General features: G+C 38.9%; 6 protein-coding genes across 6 annotated transcripts; 4 read left to right on the forward strand and 2 right to left on the reverse strand.

Annotated features, from left to right (window-relative positions):
• Positions 1-133: 133 nt before the first annotated feature.
• LOC6590984 (AP-3 complex subunit sigma-2) lies at positions 134-1096 on the forward strand. Its single transcript, XM_002016513.2, has 4 exons — positions 134-202; positions 310-401; positions 485-904; positions 974-1096. Exons 1-3 carry the CDS (start codon positions 134-136, stop codon positions 897-899), a joined length of 576 nt encoding a protein of 191 aa, XP_002016549.1. The 3' UTR covers positions 900-904; positions 974-1096.
• Positions 1095-2114, reverse strand: LOC6590985. The gene is made up of 2 exons (XM_002016514.2): positions 1639-2114; positions 1095-1575 (listed from the first exon to the last, which is right to left on the reverse strand). Exons 1-2 carry the CDS (start codon positions 2071-2073, stop codon positions 1138-1140), a joined length of 873 nt encoding a protein of 290 aa, XP_002016550.1. The 5' UTR covers positions 2074-2114; the 3' UTR covers positions 1095-1137.
• A 361-nt stretch (positions 2115-2475) lies between these two features.
• Positions 2476-4026, forward strand: LOC6590986 (zinc finger protein Xfin). The gene is made up of 2 exons (XM_002016515.2): positions 2476-2630; positions 2698-4026. The coding sequence occupies exon 2, from the start codon at positions 2749-2751 to the stop codon at positions 3904-3906; it is 1158 nt and encodes a 385-aa protein (XP_002016551.1). The 5' UTR covers positions 2476-2630; positions 2698-2748; the 3' UTR covers positions 3907-4026.
• Positions 4027-5120: 1094 nt separating this feature from the next.
• Positions 5121-8170, forward strand: LOC6590987 (anaphase-promoting complex subunit 2). The gene is made up of 8 exons (XM_002016516.2): positions 5121-5192; positions 5247-5763; positions 5824-6062; positions 6125-6305; positions 6372-7073; positions 7143-7406; positions 7470-7711; positions 7767-8170. The coding sequence occupies exons 1-8, from the start codon at positions 5130-5132 to the stop codon at positions 7965-7967; spliced, it is 2409 nt and encodes an 802-aa protein (XP_002016552.1). The 5' UTR covers positions 5121-5129; the 3' UTR covers positions 7968-8170.
• Positions 8171-8285: 115 nt separating this feature from the next.
• Positions 8286-9815, reverse strand: LOC6590988. The gene is made up of 2 exons (XM_002016517.2): positions 8837-9815; positions 8286-8775 (listed from the first exon to the last, which is right to left on the reverse strand). The coding sequence occupies exons 1-2, from the start codon at positions 9536-9538 to the stop codon at positions 8566-8568; spliced, it is 912 nt and encodes a 303-aa protein (XP_002016553.1). The 5' UTR covers positions 9539-9815; the 3' UTR covers positions 8286-8565.
• A 5232-nt stretch (positions 9816-15047) lies between these two features.
• Positions 15048-21439, forward strand: LOC6591043 (putative transcription factor SOX-14). Its single transcript, XM_002016518.2, has 2 exons — positions 15048-16886; positions 19861-21439. The coding sequence occupies exons 1-2, from the start codon at positions 16449-16451 to the stop codon at positions 21367-21369; spliced, it is 1947 nt and encodes a 648-aa protein (XP_002016554.1). The 5' UTR covers positions 15048-16448; the 3' UTR covers positions 21370-21439.
• Positions 21440-21636: the final 197 nt, after the last annotated feature.

Raw genomic sequence — 21636 nt, forward strand, 5'->3', positions numbered from 1 at the left:
AGTGAAGAAGTGTAGTGGGTTCGGACAAAATATAGAAAGGAAGCGAAAGTATCGTAGCATTCGATAGCTATCTTGAAAGAAAACAGCTGGTTGCTCAAACATTGCAGGTTGTGGAACTACTAAACAATTAGAAATGATTAAAGCTATTCTTGTATTTAACAACCATGGGAAGCCGAGGCTCTCCAAATTTTATCAATATTTCGTAAGTTTATCTCTTTTAGAATCAACTGTGCCCTCAGTGCTTGTGCACTCAATCGTTCGTACACTTATGACGACTGCAGTTTTTATACACTATATTTTATTTTCCAGGATGAGAATCTGCAGCAACAAATCATTAAAGAGACTTTTCAGCTTGTCTCCAAGAGAGACGATAATGTTTGTAACTTTCTAGAAGGCGGCAGGTGAGTTCTATAAATCCCAAAGTCCTCCGTGGACGTACATATTTACATAGTATGTGGCTAACAAAATTTGTTCTTACCAATAGCTTGATTGGTGGATCGGACTATAAGCTGATATACCGCCACTATGCCACATTGTACTTTGTCTTCTGTGTGGATTCTTCAGAGAGCGAACTGGGTATTCTTGACTTGATACAAGTGTTTGTTGAAACACTAGACAAGTGCTTTGAGAACGTTTGTGAACTGGATTTAATATTCCATGCTGATGCCGTACATCATATTCTATCGGAATTGGTTATGGGTGGGATGGTGCTCCAAACAAATATGAATGATATAATGGCAAGAATTGAGGAGCAGAATAAGATCGTCAAACAGGAGGCGGGTATTTCAGCAGCTCCTGCTCGAGCCGTTAGCGCCGTAAAGAGTATGAACATTCCTCAACAGATTAAAGATATAAAGCTACCCGATCTGCCCCAGGCAATTAAGGACTTAAAGTTCTGACAAATGTATGTTCCACCATAGCGAGAGAAAAATGTTTACCCATTTCATTGACTCTAATATCTATTTTTCCTCAGCTCTATGAATTCCCATGAGCACAACGCCGTATTCCACGTTTTGATGCTTTAATAATATTAGGTCATGTTGGATTTATGTACCCACTCTCATTTATCGAATAAAATGCAGCTTATTTATCTATAGATACTTATTTATTTTGTTTAACATGTAACATGTACATATGTCAACTATTGGGTCCAGCATTTTCTCTATCATCCTCTTCTCCGACTTCCAGCATAACTTGCATTATTTTCCGTTTAAGTCTCTTGCGTGAAATGTCCGAATTCAGGTTGCGAAATTCATTAGCTATTAGTTCACCAAACGAGTCCCACTGATCCCGTGCAATGCTGACGTGTGCTGGGACAGACACCGTTCCTGACGCATCTACTTGTCGTGTTGGAATAGAGCTTGTGCAAGTGGTCGGTGCAGATAGGATAGTGGATGCATATTCAGGAACGCACGTTTCAATTGTTTCACAGATGCTTTGATGCGCTTTACTTTCGTCTACAACAGTGACCAGTTGGTCCATGGACTCGAATTGGCCTTTCGATACTAAAGATGGGCTTTGTGTTTCTACTTCTTCTCCATCGTTACTGACGCCCTTCAGTTTTGCACTCAGTTTCTAAAATAGCCAACAAGAATGAATTTAGAAGGAGAATACTTCGGTGATATTTAGGCTACTCACCTTGCATTGTGCAGGTCCATTTTGTTGATATCCAGGTCTCGGCTCAATAATAGAGCGCAAAAACATCAGAGATTGAAAATGTTCCCACCGACAAGTCGTCTTGTCAGCCATGGGACTGGAATCACCACCCGTCTCCTCCTGACGACGCTCCAACTTTTTCAATTCTGAATTGAATTGATTTCGCAAGTTATGCACTTTTTTCCCATAATCGTTTTTGGTGATTCCAAGAGATGAACAAATGCTTTCAGTCGCCTTCGTGCGACAATCTTTGTTTTTATACAAATCCGAGTAGTGGTTCCATAAACAATCCGATTTTCGGTACAGCTGGATTAGTTTGGAAATCTTCTCGCGGCTCCATATGGTTGGCTTGCGCCGCACTCGGCCCTGTCTCTTAGCTTGGGAATAACATCCGACATCATCAAAAGGTGCAGACATTTTAAGATAATTTATTTAATTAATTAGTCCATGAATGTTTTGATTTTTCCTTCCACCAAACCAAACTATTGCGATAGCTATCGATGACACAAGTCGCAGGTGTTTCAATATTTTGTTCCATACCATACATATTTAATTTAATTTAGAGTTTTAGACTTTCAACCTGCAAATCTGTGGCCAAACACTACCTGAACAGCCGAAATAATATTTATTATAACTATAGCACCTGACTTGACTCTGAGTTCTATCGATAGTTTTCAAGTGCCATCAATAAGTGTCAGTCAATTGGTCGCTATATCGTCATGCAACTCTACAACCATCGCTATATAATGTTCTGCAGATATAAATAAAATAAAAAATACAGTTAAATTAAATTATATTGAATATGTATTTTTGCTGGTTTTAATCTATAAAAAATTGTGTACGGCACATGCAATTCAAAACTAAATCGTTATCCGTGCTGGCTATGGTGACGAGGGACCATTTTACTGATAAATACGGCCGACGCCCACTGAGCAGAATTTCCTTTTCATGAATTTTGGACAAATATAAATAGGGTAATGTAAATAATTAAACTGCCCCTTTTGTATTTGATTGTATATATGTGTTGGTTTGAAATTGCAGACTGGATACGGAACACATTTCGGCTTTTAAGGAAACTCAAACGTGAGCGTAATGTCACAAGTAGTAGCAAACACGCCCACACCCCAAATGCTGACGACATCAACGTTAACGCCTATAGAATCCATGAAACCACCACCAGCGTTTCCGACACTAGCAGTCGGCACACATTTAAATGAACAGGCGTCAGATATAATACTTAGAGCCTCGACCATTTTTGGCGATCTTAAGCATGATTCGGCGCCATTGGATCTCGAAAATGTACACAACGGAGTTGAGACTGAGAATAACCGGAATTCAAACGGAGATGGTTCACAATACACCGGGAATTCTAAAATTCGCATAATGCCCACCATCAAACTACTAGCTACTCCACATGCAGCTGACCCCAAACGAAAATTCGTTTGTCCCTACGAAAACTGTACGAAAAGCTATGGAAAAAGTTCTCACCTGCGCTCCCATCTCACATGGCACACAGGCATCAAGCCGTTTGTTTGCAGCGAACCCAAATGTGGAAAGGGTTTCACCCGATCGGACGAACTCAATAGGCACCTGCGCACCCATACGGGGGAGAAGCCTTTCGAGTGCGTGCAGTGCACCAAGAAGTTCTCCCGCAGTGATCACCTAACAAAGCACCTGGCCACACATGACCGGCAACTAAAGAGCAGCACTCCTAAACGTTCGATACCCAACAATGTTCGGTTAAAATCATCCAGGAAACAAACATCAGAGCCAGAGTCGGGGTTCCACTTCATGGCTGTGCTGGGTACAGGGGAGCAGAACATAGACCGACATCAACAACAGCCTGCGGATATAGTTGATTTTCAGCACAAGCCACTGAAAATCAAATTGGAACGACCCGAGCATAGTGACAAGTACCAGATTGTAGCACCTTTACCTGAAAGTCAGTTGCCATCTTTCCTTAACTCCAAACCTGAGGTCAAGTACGAGCCTGCCGACGAAATTGTAAATACACTGTCTCAATTGCCGCCACAGGATGGTCCTAGTACCTATGGTATACCTCAGTTTGTGCAAGATCGTCCTTTTCGCTGCCGACAATGTGAAAAGCGATTTAAACGGCAGGATGATCTTAACCGGCATATACGAACGCACACGGGCGAAAAGCCCTATGCCTGTCCTCAATGCTTACGACGCTTTGTACGAAGCGATCACTTGAAAAAGCATCAACAGACGCATTTGAAAATACGATAGTCTCTTAAATATTCAATAAGTTACAAAGCCATTGGCATCCCAATTTATATTGGCTAAAACGGGCGTGTGTTGGGTGACACACAGTACAATAAAAATAAATAATTCTGCAATTTAACAATATTCCTATAAATATTTATTCCTGGTTCTGTAAAATCGTAACTTTTATGTGTGTAAATACTTTTCTCTCTGTATTTCATATGAAAATTTTGCTTAAATGAATTTGTGTTTATCAGAACATTAAGATGTATGTATTTTTAAAATGTTTGCCTTTTGGACTGGGATGTTTACATTAAAAGAATATATATATACTACATAGTCAGTATATCTGTGTCTTCAAACTTCAAATGAACTTAGTAAATTGATCTGCATGCTTAAATGTACAGTGGGACGATCATTCCATACGTTGAATTATGTCCGAATGGTAATTAAAATATTCTTCACGCAGGAAATTAAAATAGGTATTTGAATTTTTCTTGAGCATATCGATAGTGATACCGTAGTATCGATCTATTTTTACACTATTCTGCAGGGTTACCATTTACGGTATATTATATACCTTTATTTATATTTCCATAACGAAATTGTTTTGAAGTTATATTGATGGTTTATATTATCAATCTATTATTCACTTATTCACTTTCAAACAATTTCTATTTGGCGAGCACTTCTCGTATAAAGTCGATGGTATACTCTCTTCCCCGAGGTGATTTCAAATTCCGTTGCCACTATTTTTTGTATAACTTTTTTTAACCTTGTTTTAGACCTTTTGTTTAACCTTTTTCGATAAAACACTTTTTCTAGAAAAAATTCAATAAAAGGCAGTAGATAGAATTAGCAAATCTTGTGAAAGTTGATCTATCAATCGGGAAAAATTATGTTTTCAGGTATGAAAGTCCTACCTAGGTAGTAAAATCAAATCTAACATCAGGTTTCCAATCCTTGACGGAGAACAATTAACCCATTGTAGACCAAGAGGTATTTTAATATTCCACCGAACAATATATAAATTAAATAATTTTGCGCTGTTCAGGTGAAAGAAATCCTGTTTTTTGGAGGTTCAGAGGAAAGATGGCATGGATCTGCAAAAATAATTTACAATCAGTAATAGTTACCGCCATTTCCCTCAAGTCGTTGAACTGTTTAAATATAGGGGGACTTAGTGTGCTAAGTTCGCTTTTTCACCTGGTCTGCAAATTATTGTTTACATTTTTTAATAGAATAAGATGTGCGACTTTGATGCTGTGTGGCTGGACGTGCTGAAAATATTTCCAGTTCTGGGTGGTGGGGTAGGTTTTGTTATTGATAGCATGGATATTTTTATTATTTGCATATTTTCACAGAGCCCTGGGCCTTCTCAGCCGGTTGAAGATGCGGTGTACGAGAATGTTCGCCGGCACCTACAGGAATTGGGCAACATTGACACATTTGCGGCAATTTTGGATCTAGAAATTCAGTCGGTGATTCGAAATGTACTTTCGCCCAAATTCTGGAAGCATTTTCAAGGAGACAGCGTACCAACAGATCTGCAAACATGCATACAAGACCAAGCGCTAGTAATAGAAGCCCTTCCGGATAAGAACAAATTGTTCACCCAGTTCATTGATGCTATTAACGAGCTGTATCATAGCTTTAACATTTTAATGCAAGTTAAACCCCGACTTGCACGTCTTATGAACCCGGAAATCAGTTCAGGCCTAAGCTCTGCGAAATTATTGCACGAAGATTCCATCAAATCCTACCTGCGTGATTCGTTGTTATCCCAGTTGCCACCAGCATTCAGTGTGGTTGTGGGAGCCTTCTATTGGGTTCATTTCAAACTCTACACCAAAGCTTCGCATCTTGCTTTAACAACAGTCGGTACGTACATACAAAATTATGGATAATTTACTTTGCAGGCTTATGATTTATAATTTGTAGACTCTGAGGTATTCGACGAACTGTTATGCGTCGGTTGCAATTTCGACGTAGAGCAGTGCTGCTGTCTACGACTTACTGAAATGGTGAACAAGACCAATATGAAATTGTTTGAGATGAACTTAATAGATCGTTTGACTGGCAGTGCTTTAACATCCCTCATAAAGCTCAAAATCAAAGAGCATATAAACGACACGTGCCAGGGTATTTTTGATAGAAGTCACCTTAAGCAACTGGAAAAGGTAGGCCATGCAGTCCTCCAATTGGAGACTAACTTGTGCTAACTGTAGGATATCCTTTACAGTGGCTGGCAGATGTTATAATGACATGGTTGAAGAGCATTTTCACAGATTGGCAAACCAAAGATAGTGCGAAGGAACTGGAAGTTCCCTCATCTGTTCAATCCTTTAAAGTCAAACTCACGTATTATATGTACGAAACGTTTGCCCAGAGCGTTATTGGCCAATTCTTCAGTATTATAATTGGTAGGTTATTATATATTCATTCCTTTCCTATCTTTACACATAAAACCATGTACATTTGTACCGCAGACTATCCAGATTCAATACCAGCCATAGATGACTTGAAGATTTGTATGGAGAAAATTGATATGCGAGTCTACTTAACGGAGTCACTGAGAAGCTCGTTGGAAGCCAGAATTCTCCATCCTGGGGTTAATACGATGGATATATTAACTGGATACGTAGCCGCCATAAAAGCAATTCGTCATTTGGACCAATCTGGGGTAATTTTGGAGATGGTTACTGCCCCGATCAAAGATTATCTGCGTAAACGCAGCGACACAGTTCGACGCGTTGTAACAGGACTTACAGAAGAGGGACCAACCGACTTGTCCGAAGAATTGGCCAAAGGGGAGTCAATCAAAGATGGCAAGGAGTCTGGCCCCGACGAGTTCAGCAATTGGGAGAACTGGGAACCGGATCCATTTGGAATAGATGCTAATCTCATGAAATACAACAACTCAAAGATAATGCGATCCGCTGATATCATATCAATGGTGGTTGATATATATGGAAGCAAAGAGCTATTTATGACTGAATATCGCAATTTGATGGCAGACAGACTGCTCGCACACCTCGATTTTAATTCAGAAAAGGAAATTCGAAATCTAGAACTGTTGAAAATTCGCTTTGGGGAATCGCTTTTGCACAGCTGCGAGGTGATGTTGAAGGACGTAACCGATTCAAAGCGAATCAACGCGCACATTCACGGCGATGGCAATAGCAATGAAAGTGAGTAGCAGCCAATCAATCAATCGAAGTTAATCAGATGTATTAGCATTATTACTACTGCTATTTTAGATCAGATGTTTGACATCTCTTCGCTCATTGTATCTGCACAGTTTTGGCCATCCTTTAACAAGGAGAGTCTTCAGTTGCCAGAGGAAATCGAGAATGAGTTCAAAAAGTATACCAAGGCCTATGAGGGGTACAAGGGAAACCGTACTCTCAACTGGCGTACGGTAACCGGTCGCGTCAATATTGTTATTGAAATCGGAGACCGAACAATGGACATGGTGGTGAGCCCAACGCTGGCCGTGATCATATACCATTTCCAGAACAAGAGTAAGGAATATGCCATTGAAAAGAACTATCAGAAATCCATTTTAAAAAAACCAATCTCAACAGGTGAATGGACCATTGAGGAACTTAGTTCAATCACAAAAGTTCCTGCATCAGCGCTCAGGCGTCGGATAAGTTTTTGGCAAAATCATGGTTTGATTTCAGAATCTTCCCCGGGACTATTTACACTTCTAGAAAAGGAAACTGAAAAGTCACAGTTTGAGGAAATGAGTCTTGCCGAGGCCGACGATGAAGATCTGGAGTCGGCCATGGCATCTGCTAGCGATCAAAGGGAGGAGGAACTTCAAGTAAGTGCAGGTCAGACTCTATTCAAACAGATTATTTAATTGGAAATTACTTTAGGTATTTTGGTCCTATATTGTGGGCATGCTCACGAACCTCGATTCCATGCCCATCGATCGAATCCATCAGATGCTAAAACTCTTTGCCTCGCATAGTGGTGGCGTGGAGTTTACTCAAGACGAGCTTAAACACTTCCTGCAGCGTAAAGTTAGAGAACATAAGCTTCTATTTTCTGGTGGAGTTTATCAATTGGCCAAGTAAATCGGGAGCGTTTTGAATAATGAATAGTACGCACACGAATGAAGAAATCAGTTCATACAAATGATAACATTTATGAAATTCAACGTTAGAAGAATCGATTCTCTTATCAAACCGTAATCGCACCTTATCAGACTGTTTTTCAAGTGTTCTCTTCTATGAAGAGTCACTCCGCTCAAAATGAAGTCGTTACTTTTTGAAATATATAACTTTTGGCTTTGTTAGTTAATGGTTTTTGGTTATTTATGTAATATATGTATATGAAAGGGTGCACCTTTTGGTTTCCAGACACAGTAACGCTATAAAAAATACATCTAAAACTTATTTTATTTAGCAGTTTAATATTATCTTATCCCTCTATCAACAAATCCAATTTCCTTATGGTACTAAATATTAGCGGAAAAGCAAAATGAAATTTCGTTTGACGTGCTAGCCATTACAGGTTGAATATTTTTTGGCTTGGAAAAGGTCAATCACAAACTCAGCGGATACATTGATTACTCAAACAGTGTGCTTAATAAATGTCGTAATCGTAATCTGGCTAAATTGTAATATTTACATCAACGAATAATTCAGGTATGAATACAAAATATAAAACGAATTATTCTACATTGCGGAATCGAGCCTTGTAGACTTGTTCTCTGTGATTTGGAGTCAGGATGGGATTTAGAATTGGAGCTACACGATGTATCCTCTGCTGGAATCGGAAACGATCCCGAGCCATCACTTGCCACTCGCTCTTCCGCGCTGCCCGATAAGCAAAGTCCCAGGCGAGCATAACATGTACTTCGGGCTTCAAGTTGAAACGCACCTATTAAGACACAAATTTAAGGATCAAGAGCATTTATATTTATGAAGAATTCTATCAATACCTTTTTGTTTGTTGTCGAGCTGTCGTTGCTGCACTCACACACCTCAGACTGTTCGTAATCCTCATCATCATCGCTGCATGCTGTGTGTTGCACGCTACTTTCGTCATCGTCCTCGAAGCAAATATCAAAACTATTATCGCTGCATTCCGAAATACTCCTCTGCCGCTGCATAGACTTCTTAGCAGATGAACCAGCCGTGTCATCAGCATTATTGTTCTTGTCGTTGGATAGATGACTAGTGCTATTGCCAAACTCTTCTTGAGAGTCCTTAAAGCGGTTTGTAGTGTTTCGCAGATCGATAAAAAAGTAGCAAGAAGACGACGGTTCGCATTGATGAAACGCATCGAGCCCGGGCATTGCAGCGTTTGTTGACACCTTCGACGTCGCTCGTTTCTGCAAGGCCGTTTGCATTTGGTTGACAACATTAATCGCCATCAATTGGAGAGAATTGAACATGTTGGCCAAAGGTTCTGGCTCAAGTGCATCCATGAGCAGGTTCTCCGTACCCGTTCGCTGTTCAAGCGAAGGCGCTGGCTCTGATTCCTGCATATTGTTAGGTGTCCACAATGATCCAGCATGCTGGCGCGACGGCGCGCATCGGTAGTGCTCGTATATTGGGGAGCTCATGCTGCCAATCATTCGAAGAACAAAGAGGAGGAAATAGTCAAGCAACGTTCCCATAAGGGTGTGAAATTTCGACATCTATTCTTCAAAACACAAGTTTGCGTGTGGAATTCCTTTTGAAAAGCCATTTTCTTGTGTTTTGTTTTGGGTGGCATTTTCCAAAGCCAACTTTAATTTGAGGCAGATTTATACATGATTACTGATGAATTTGTTCAAGTGGAATATAGAATGAAATCATGCATCCAAGTTGTGAAATGTTACGTATATTTCTCATCAGTTCCTTTCCGAGTAGATTTTTAAACAATTGTAGCCTTGCACTGCGTTGTTTTTGCATATACACATATGTTGTCCAGTTACGAAAATATATTTTACACGTTTTATTTATCGCAAAGATTTTCCGTCCGACCCTCATGAATAAAACCAAAATATACTGTCTGATTCTAAAAATATACCGTAAATATACTGACGAATTCAAGTTTTATTTTACATATTCCTCGTTATCTTTCTTCCGTTGAATATTACGAGCTATAAAGAACATTTAGCCATGCCCACATAATTTTAACCCATTGATGAATCAATTTGCTACTTAACTGGCTTATTTTTATTACTTGCTTCTATTGTATTTTGACTAAAACTAGGTTTAAACAAAATAGTTCGATTTATATGTTACAAATACTGCTTAACCTTCCGTCTTTTAAGTGTGACCGCGGACTAATCGATGAAACAGACCCTCATGAATAAAACCAAAATATACCGTCTCATTTTAAAAATATACCGTAAATATACTGACGAATTCAAGTTCTATTATTCATATTCCTCGTTTTTCATATTCCGTCGAATATAACCAGCTATATAGAACTTTTAGCCGTGCCCACATATTTTTAGCCCATTGATGAATCAATTTTCTACTTAACTGGCTTATTTTTATTGCTTGCTTTTATTGTATTTTGACTAAAACAAGGTTTAAACAAAATATCAAATACTGCTTAACCTTCCGTCTTTTAAGTGTGACCGCGGACTAATCGATGAAACAGACCCTGATGAATAAAACCAAAATATACTGTCTGATTCTAAAAATATACCGTAAATATACTGACGAATTCAAGTTTTATTTTACATATTCCTCGTTATCTTTCTTCCGTTGAATATTACGAGCTATAAAGAACATTTAGCCATGCCCACATAATTTTAACCCATTGATGAATCAATTTGCTACTTAACTGGCTTATTTTTATTACTTGCTTCTATTGTATTTTGACTAAAACTAGGTTTAAACAAAATAGTTCGATTTATATGTTACAAATACTGCTTAACCTTCCGTCTTTTAAGTGTGACCGCGGACTAATCGATGAAACAGACCCTCATGAATAAAACCAAAATATACCGTCTCATTTTAAAAATATACCGTAAATATACTGACGAATTCAAGTTCTATTATTCATATTCCTCGTTTTTCATATTCCGTCGAATATAACCAGCTATATAGAACTTTTAGCCGTGCCCACATATTTTTAGCCCATTGATGAATCAATTTTCTACTTAACTGGCTTATTTTTATTGCTTGCTTTTATTGTATTTTGACTAAAACAAGGTTTAAACAAAATATCAAATACTGCTTAACCTTCCGTCTTTTAAGTGTGACCGCGGACTAATCGATGAAACAGACCCTGATGAATAAAACCAAAATATACTGTCTGATTCTAAAAATATACCGTAAATATACTGACGAATTCAAGTTTTATTTTACATATTCCTCGTTATCTTTCTTCCGTTGAATATTACGAGCTATAAAGAACATTTAGCCATGCCCACATAATTTTAACCCATTGATGAATAAATTTGCTACTTAACTGGCTTATTTTTATTACTTGCTTCTATTGTATTTTGACTAAAACTAGGTTTAAACAAAATAGTTCGATTTATATGTTACAAATACTGCTTAACCTTCCGTCTTTTAAGTGTGACCGCGGACTAATCGATGAAACAGACCCTCATGAATAAAACCAAAATATACCGTCCCATTTTAAAAATATACCGTAAATACACTGACGAATTCAAGTTATATTTTACATATTCCTCGTTTTCTTTCTTCCGTTGATGATTACTAGCTTTATAGAACATTTAGCCGTGCCCACATAATTTTAGCCCATTTATGAATCAATTTTCTACTTAACTGGCTTATTTTTATTACTTGCTTTTATTGTAGTTTGACTAAAACAAGGTTTAAACAAAATAGTTCAACAAAAATTCAGATTTATATGTTACAAATACTGTGTTCCAGTGTGACCGCGGACTAATCGATGAAACTGACCCTCATGAATAAAACCAAAATATACCGTCTCATTTTAAAAATATACCGTAAATATACTGATGAATTCAAGTTATATTTTACATATTCCTCGTTTTCTTTCTTCCGTTGAATATTACGAGCTATAAAGAAAATTTAGCCATGCCCACATAATTTTATACGATTAATGAATCAATTTTCTACACAATTGGTTAGTTTTTAGTCCTTGCTTTTATTGTATTTTGACTAAAACAAGGTTTAAACAAAATAGTTCAACAAAAAAAAAGTCGCTAAAGCCCTAGTATAGGCCTTGGAATACCCTATTTTGTTAATTTTATATGAAGATGAAACGTGATTTATAAAGACCTTTTCTCAAATTGATATTCTTTAGACATATTCATGTACATTATTAGTATCTTGTATATATTTATGTCGATCCTGATACCTACGGAGTCTTGGATGACAAACATTTTCTCAATTCTATAACATCCATTTCCCCCAGGGTATGTGTGCATGGAATGGGACTCATTGTTGTGAACCGGTTATGACGACTATTTCTTGGTTAATCTTTCTTCCGTCGAATATTCCCAGCTATATAGATCTCTTATTTTTGCCCAGATAATTTTATACGATTGATGAATCAATTCTATACATGATTGGCCTATTCGAAATACTTGCATTTATTGCATTTTTATATAAAATTGAAAATTAAACTAATAGATTGATGAAATTGACAAAAATACCATGGGAGCGCGGCGAAAACCAGTATTTCTACAGTATGACCCTCAGAACAGCACCGAAATATACCGTCGTATTTTAAAAATATACCGTAAATATAATAACGAATTCAATTTAATTTAATTTAACTAAATAGTTAGATCGTTCAGCCATGCCCACATAATTTGATCCAATTAATGAATCTATTTTCTACTTGATTGGCTTTTTTTAAATACTTAAATTGGTTTGTTTTTGCCTAAATTCGGGTTTCTCAACAACAATATATAGTCTCGTACGATGAAAAACCGAACTTAGCCCACCTAAGCCCCCTCTATTTAAATAGTTCAACTACTTGAGGTAAATGGCGGTAAATTTTACCGATTGTAATTGGGTAAATTGTTCTCCACCAAAGATTGGAAACTATAACTTTATCAAATGAACCTATTTTCTACTTGACTGGATTGTTAGAAATACTTACTTTTATTGGATTCTAAGGTATCCAATTATCGCCGAACAATATTCTGAATCTGCTCCACGTGAATATGGGTTGACCTTTTCAACGGCTAATTTGCATAATTTACAAGGACTCATTGTTGCCTCATTGTGGATGGTGCCAGTGTGAATCGGAGTTTCACATCCATCAAAAAATCCCACCGTTCCCCCGGGATGGGCTCAGTGTGCAGAGCCTATTACCCGCTTCAAGTTCGGTTATCGATAGTTCCATAATGTTTCACAATGAATAAATTGTACACCCAACAAATTCGACCAGTTCAAACAGCTTCGTGCATATAATCGGATAATATCTATATTGAAAAATGTTGTTAATTTATTTGTAATACCTGTACCGAACATATAACAGAACTGATTCTGATTTTTGAGGTGATGAACAGCTGTTTCATGAAATCCATTTTATGATCGTATTGCACCGGAATTCAAGTCCAATCTAGAGTGCAGGATAACGAGACGATGTTAACCAAGGCAAAATCAAGCCAAATTATACATTTATAGTAGATTTTCGGCGAAGCAAAACTTGATAAAAAAAAACTTTCGATAAGATTTTTATATCTGGTCTAACTGCGTGGTTTTAATAATTACAGTACATAATGTGTTCTTATAGAGTTATTTGTGTTAATTGTTATTATTAATAACAAGCGACCAAATCATAAAAAAGTCAACCTGCCTTAACTGGTTAAGCAGATGAGGATTTATATGAGAATATATGATACAGGAAGAGATGTATTTACATAAAAGCATGCACACATATAGATGCATTTATCACATTATCAGGATGCGCATAGGTGATCGCAGAATAACAAAATGAATTTGAATTCCGAAACCATTTAAAGCATCATCTTTTTTTATGACGTGCAAAATTTTTAAAAACTAAACTATTTAGAATAGAATAGAATATTTAGAATGCCCTAATAATACATATTTGACGGAATGTACAAAAAAAACGTGACTTGATCCGCGATATGACCAAAAAATTAATCACGCGTGTCCAAACACGATTAAACACCAAAAATTATTGTTTTTTTTTTTAATGTATAAAATGCAGGTATAAACCTGCAACTGTAAAAAAATGCAAGTGCTTGTTCCGCCGCGTCATTCTGGGATATAGATGCATACATATTCACATATGCAAGCATATGTGTATCCATATGTATATGTATATATGTACTTAGATCGCTTTGAAGTAAATATGTATATACATATATTTATGTGCATTAATAATTAACTTGAATTGCTTATATGTATATGCATACATAACCACATCAATATATGGACATACTATATATGCGATTAGATACATTATTATACATATATATGGATTTATAATACGTATTATTCAGATTTTACATGCATATGCATGTACGCAGCCAGTATTCTCGCTTTTTGTGAGTATACATCTTTGGATGTGTATGTATGTATCTATGTGTGCCATATGATTAATACACACCGAAACAGCTGATTCATACGCGTTCCATACATACACACACACACACACACTCTCTCTCCCACATGTTACTCACACCAGCTAGGTGCAACAGTTGAGAGTCAACAACAGGACCGAATCGAGGGTTGGTCGTTTGTTCTGATTAATCAGACGCAGTTTTGATTTTCAATAAATTGGAGAGTTCATTTAGGGACACCTGCCCAGTATAACAAAGTACAATAACTATTTAGCATTAATATGCTTAAATACTATATCTGTGGCCACAAAAATATATGGAAAATGTTTTTGGAGCCCCAAATCAACTTCGATGCGTCACTGGCTGGTCGAGGAAATAAGTCTGGTTGAGAGAGTCATTGGGCACAAACACAAACAAGAATACACAACCTGCTCTCTCGCTCTCGCTCTCGCTCTATCCCTCTTCACTGCTTAGCAAAATAAATGCACAGCTCGCAAACAGTGTGCGTGTGTGTGTGTGTACTTTGTGTGCTCGTATGCGAGGGATTCAAGTCGTAAACTTTGCAGTCTGTTCATTCGAACCGAACAGCTGTGAGTGATCAAGACGCCGTTGTCGGGGACAAAATATAATACATATATATGCGCCATACATATATGCACATATATTCATATATATTTACATATATTCACCGTGCATGTAGCAGAGCGCATAAGAAATAAGTACAACAAAAAATAATAAGTATATGCACAAAAAAAGTAAAAACGTAAAATCTTTTGCGTAGTTTATTTGCTCGGGTCGTTCGTTTGCTTCACTTGAACTCGTATCTTCGTCGCGCTGGATGTCTTGTGCGGGCGCAGTACTGACTGGCTTATTTGCTGCTGCCGATGTTTTGACCAGGACAAGAAATGCCCTGGCTGTCGCGACACTGTCGTTCGCCTGTTCCGTCGTCCCGTCCCCTAACCACCCAGCAGCACTAACCGTAGCCGTAGTGAGCCGAGACACCAAATAATAACACAGTTACACAGCGCACAGTACCAGACCGCGATTAGCCCGACTATCACGCAGTTCAACTGCAGCTCAGCTCAGTTGAGGAGAACTGAATCTTGTAACAATAACAGGAACGTGTGTGCATACATCAGATTGTGATTGAAACGAAAAACACTAGAATAAAATAAACCAAACCCCGTTTAGTACCCGAGATACTTATACGCAATTGGTCTCCCATTGCACTGGGAAGTTGTGAGAAAATTCTACGATAACGTGATAACATTGAGGAATATCCAAAATAAAATTCAACAAAACTGCAGTACGTAAAACTAACATTTCACAAGTGTGTGTTTGGGTGTGTGTGTGTGTGTGTCTGTGTTTGGTAACCAATTCAATCCAATCTATTAAATACAGTGCATTTATGTATAAATTAATATAATGCTCAGCTGAGAGTGTGCATAAAAAACTAAAGATATACATATACATATACGTATAAGCACATATATGTACATAAGTATAAAACCATTGCACAGACGCAACGCGAAGCGAACGTGAGTCTTGGAATATTGCAAACACAAAACAAAAAATAAATAAATAACGAGGAACCAGTTTCACCTTGAGCACACACATTCACATTCACAATCAAAGAAGACAGAGCAAAGTATCTGTGTGTGCGCGAGTATATTGTTAAATGAAACAGCACGATCGGGCAGGCGACTACGAATACATAATCGTACATAAGTTACATGCATAAACATGCACAGCACAGGGTAATGTGCGGTTAAAATGCTAACCGCTCTATTTAATAATACCCGATAAAATTGGAAGAGCCGAACCTTATCACCAGCTATACAGTTCCAGCTACATCAACATCTCCATCTACAGCTACGACGAGTGCACACAAACAAACCAATCCAAAACCAAAACCAATACCAATACCACTGCCAGCCAGACCCACAAATATGTATCTACTACTGCGAATGCTGCTGCAGATCTAGACGAACGCACTCGGAAAACTAACTGTGCGATGCACCCCACTAACACAGCGCCCCACACGCTGCAAATTTGAGATACAAGTGGAAAGATGATAGCTGAGCCAACTCAGGGAACTCTTGATACCAACACCAACACCGATACGGATACCGATTCGCTTACCAACGGGCCTGCTATTAGTATTGCAACCACCCCAATAAACCCAGCCCCAACTCAACCGATACGGATACGGATACGGACACCAACAAGTAAAACACAAAGCGAGCAAGCTATTACTCATTCGACGACGGCTGTGGCTGGGACTCTGCCTGTGCCTGTGCCCTCGCCTGTTGCTGCAGCTGCAGCTGCACCGAACCCCCCCACACCCACATCCACATCCAGATCCAGATCCAGATCCAGCATGGACAACGAAAGATCTCCAGCACAGGGCACTCCCAAAATGACAGTCATAGTCCTCGACGCAGATGTGGTATTTGGTTCGGCACGGGTGCCTGTCAATTCCAGTACCCCGTATTCAGATGCAACTCAAGTAAGTTAATGATGCACTCCTTATCGGCTCTTATGGGGAAACTGAACACTTACATAGATAAGCCCTAAGAAAATTTTGCAGATATTTTTGGGCAAAAGGCCTACATTTATACTCGTATTCTACATGTGTGTGTGTGCTTATTATTTTTCCAGACTGGACAGATCAACAAAAAGTTTGACTGATAAGATTTCCTGTAGATTAGATTCTATTTCTCTTGCGATTATTTCTTTGTTTACAAACACAAATATGGCAGAACAATTAAGCAAGATTAGTAACCGAATATGTATACGAATGCGTACCAATATCATGGTATTTATTTAACTTTTGACGTAGGGCTGGATGCAGCTGTGTGTTCTTATGATGAAATACTAGTTTCCGCGGACGATATGTATGTATGTATGTATGTATGTATGTATCGATCATGACCGAATACCCTTCTGATGTATCCCTAGACATGGGTAGTGCTACCATCCATGGATTCAGTGGAAGTGCAGTTTCTTTTATTTATTTTTTGCACCCATGCATATTTTTACGGGGCGGTCGTACCCGCGATTCGCTTCCCTTAATGATGACTCACTTGCATTTGTCGTGTAGGAAATACGTACGTATGTACATGCGAGAGTGTATGTCTTTATTTATATGCATTTGTGTGCAGTACACACGAATAGTAGGTGATTAAGAGTACCAATCATGATATTACACTCTGACCGATACCGAAACTCGTGTCATATGATAGCAGCGTCACTTCCATGCTGATCAAAAACTTGATATGGTAGGGGTAAACGTGATCAAAATCCGATTGATCTGATCATCACCCAGCATCGTTTCTAGAACATATCTAGAACCTCTTCTTAAGGACTCCAAATGCAATTTGAAATATACATATATGTACATGTGAAGAATATATAATATTAGCAATGAAATGGAATGTCCGATTGTGTGCACATATACACACAGACGTACGCGTACAAACTCATAGAACATTTGGTGCATTGACCTTGCTTAGCAGTTTGTTTTTTACGGTTATTAGTGCGGACTCGGGGGAGTGGAGGCAATGGCTCCGCCAGCAGCAGCAGCAGCAGAAGCAGCGTCACGAACGCCAAACTCAATTGCGTATTACTTACTATACGTAGATATATGTACATACATATATTGTACACACACAAGACGCACATAAGGACACATGTATTTAGTGAGACGTCGTTGACTTCTGTTTATAGTACATTTGTATCTTTATTGCAAAAATATTGTATATGCATTTAATGTGGCTTGTCAGTGTATGAGTACTTGGACTGGATGACCTTTGGCTCTAAGCGTGCAGCAGGAGCGGCCCTCCGCCCACAGCCGCCCGAGCGAAGAACAGTTAAAATCGAAAGCCAACGAACAGCCCTCCCAGCCCCATTTCATCACTTTTACTTATTCGAGTGTATGCATACATACGTACAAATGTACGAGTATCTTACGGATGCGGGTGTCTGCACAGTCAACTTCTGTTTATGTTTGCGTGTATCTGTGTGCACTGTCTGTGTTATGTGGTGTGCGTGTGTGTGTGTGTGTGTGTAGATCTACGAGAGTCGGCTGCTTATTAGACTTGAACTGTCTGACGCGACATTGAGAGTGAGTATTGGAGCAGACTTGTGGCGAGGGCAAAGGCAAAGGCAACAGCAAGAGCAACAGCAACACCAAAAGCAAAAGCAACAGCCACGGCGATGGCAATGGCCGTTGGAGCATCGCATCACATCCAGCCCACCGTCGGTGCCCAGCTCTCTTCGGCTTCCATCACTCGTTTCGGCGGAAAGTCTGCTCACTGCTCACTGCTCACTGCTCACTGCTCACCGCTGACTGCTTGCTGCTCCCTGCTCAGGCGTCGTTACTGCCAAGGGTATCGTGTGGATGAACTTTACGAGGTACACGAACTGCTGCAAGGTCGAAGTTAACGCTATTAATAGGTAGTTTTTGCCGTCTCTCTTTTGTGTGAATAAAACGGTTATTCACATTGGCCATGTTCTCTCCTCTGGCGTTGGCCGGCCATACGTTGAGGGCGGCGCGTCACAGCGATGACCTATTCCAAATGGTTGTCGAGTTCCTGCGTTCCTGCGTTCCTGTGTTCCCCAGACACGACACTGTTCTGTTTGTGATTTCGTTCGATCTGTCTACTGATTTAAAGGATTAAGTGCACAAAAGCATAACCAGGAAGCAGCGGCGGAATTGCTTATTAATTGAATGCATGCGAGTACATTCGTGCACTTGTCTGTGTATCTTAATAATCGAATGTGAATATACACAAGTATACTCGAACAGATACAAATACAGATACAGATACATACATATTTCGTTTTTAGGAGCGTTTTATTAACCTTGGCGAGGGACATTGAACTTCAAACGCTGCGAATACGTATTTTTCGTACAGATACAAATGCATACAACCGAACATAGACAAGGCGATACACAAAATGCATATATGTAGGCTACACAGATATACGGTACGTACTATATATCCGTGCAAGTGTGCGTGCAGTCAGTGCTTTCGCTTGGTGTGAATTTGTATTTCCTAACTCTTTATCTGTGGAACGTTAATATGGAATGAACACTCATATGTATATATGTATGTATGTACATCCATACGTATATAAATGAATTTATAATAGGGAAATGTGTTTTCGTATAAAAACAATACGAACAGAGTGTTTTACATATATTATAGATGTATCCATTCGAGGTGTGCTTTCAATTCCGCGATTGCATACACTTAAAACTTATTCGGGGAACTTATTGAAATTTAATTATCATTCCGGAATCAACATCAGCGATTAAGATCTATGATCATCTTAATACTATCTGGTTTCACAGTTAAAACACTAATGATTGTTCAGTTTCCCCTTCACTCTTACTGTGTATAAGTAAATCTGTTTTAATTGACAGATTAATTCTTTAACCCTCGCTGATGATTGTTTCACCTGTTCTTTTATTCCAGACGAAGAAACATTCTCCCGGCCATATCAAGAGACCCATGAATGCATTCATGGTGTGGAGTCAAATGGAGCGTCGGAAGATTTGTGAGCGAACGCCAGACTTGCATAACGCCGAGATATCCAAAGAATTGGGTAGACGATGGCAGCTCCTGAGCAAAGAAGACAAGCAGCCCTACATAGCCGAGGCAGAGAAGCTCAGGAAGCTGCACTTGATCGAGTATCCTAACTACAAGTACAAGCCACAAAAGAAGCAGTCGAGATCTCCGGGAGCGCTAAAGCAGAATCAGGATGCGGATGGAAGCGAAGTTAAAAATGACACACAGAATAGCACTTTGTCCACTATTGCAATTAATGGAACCCCCACTGCCGGCCGGAAAAGCAAAAGATCTACCTCTACATGTCAAACTGGTTCAGTTTCGAAACGTATAAGAAATAATGACACGGGTGATACTTCGAAACCTAAATACAATGTAAATGTAAAAGCTCCGATAGAGCAACAGCACAATAATGCCGTTGATATTATGTTACCATCAACCGATAATCTTTTAAGCTATCAATCATCTGAATATTTACCTCTGAACACGAATAGCAATGCTGATTGCGATCTAAAACTACACTCAGACCTAAATGCAGGTCAAATGGAAAATCTTTCCCCCAATCCACGAGAGAATTTAACCGACGATGTTTACAAGTATTACTCATTTTTCGCAAACTCCACCGACAACGAGGACTCCCAGTTGGAGGTGAACTCTTCGTCCAATAGCCACCACAATCAATCGGATCCAGCCGCAGGGCTGATGGAGAATCTATCCGATATAGGTCCGCTGAATGCCACGGAGGAGTTCTCCGAAGATGTCCAGAAGTATTTGCCATTCTGTGACGAATCCTTGTTAGATGTGAACTCTGTCAACAACAATGGAACCAACAACAGTTCCCATACGAACTTCTCGGATTGCCACAATATTATTGAAGACAACATTTTAAATGATGCCAACTTGCATTCGGCCAGCCATCAAATACCTCCGTATGTGCCTGACACTCCCGAGTGTTTTGTGGAAGACTGCGCTGGTGGCGACAACTCGTCCTCCCATCAAGTTCAACCGCAAACTGTTACGATGAACATCGAGATACACAACAGCACTCGTCTATATGGGGGAGGGGGAGATGGCGGGCATACATTCCAAAATGACGATTTCAATCCGATTCCGACGGCGGCTGAAGACAGCGAGTGCAGCATACTGACCGCCTCACATTCGCCCCAATTCGTCTTCAGCAGCATAAGTAATAGTTTCGTTGAATCAGATGCTATGGGTTCACACCCATGTACATATATAACCCAAGACTACACCGGAAACGTAATTGAAACAAACAATGATCTCAACTACACCGCACATGATAACAACGGAGCTCTCCTAGCTTACACATCTGAGGATTTACCCCTTCAGCCTACTGGTAGTCATTTAGAGTTTAACACTAACAAATATGAGTTTGAAAGTTATTATAAAATGTGAGAAATACCTTTAAGTTTTGTGTAATTTATAACTAATATAATTATACGTTTGTAATTTTACACCAAATTATACATATATATATATATATATTCCATAAATTCTATATATACGATTATATACATAAAAAAAGAATAAAATGCTTTGCATTGAAAATATTTATACCGGAGCGCTCTTTCCTTTCCTTGAAGTTTTGCTTAGAGACCGTATGTTCGGGATCTAAACACTGGAGGTAACCGAAGAACCGTATAATAGCTAGCTCTCAAGGAA

The sequence above is a fragment of the Drosophila persimilis genome, unplaced genomic scaffold (assembly GCF_003286085.1).
Source record: "Drosophila persimilis strain 14011-0111.01,24,50 unplaced genomic scaffold, DperRS2 tig00000002-arrow-pilon, whole genome shotgun sequence".
NCBI classification, from domain to species: domain Eukaryota; kingdom Metazoa; phylum Arthropoda; class Insecta; order Diptera; family Drosophilidae; genus Drosophila; species Drosophila persimilis.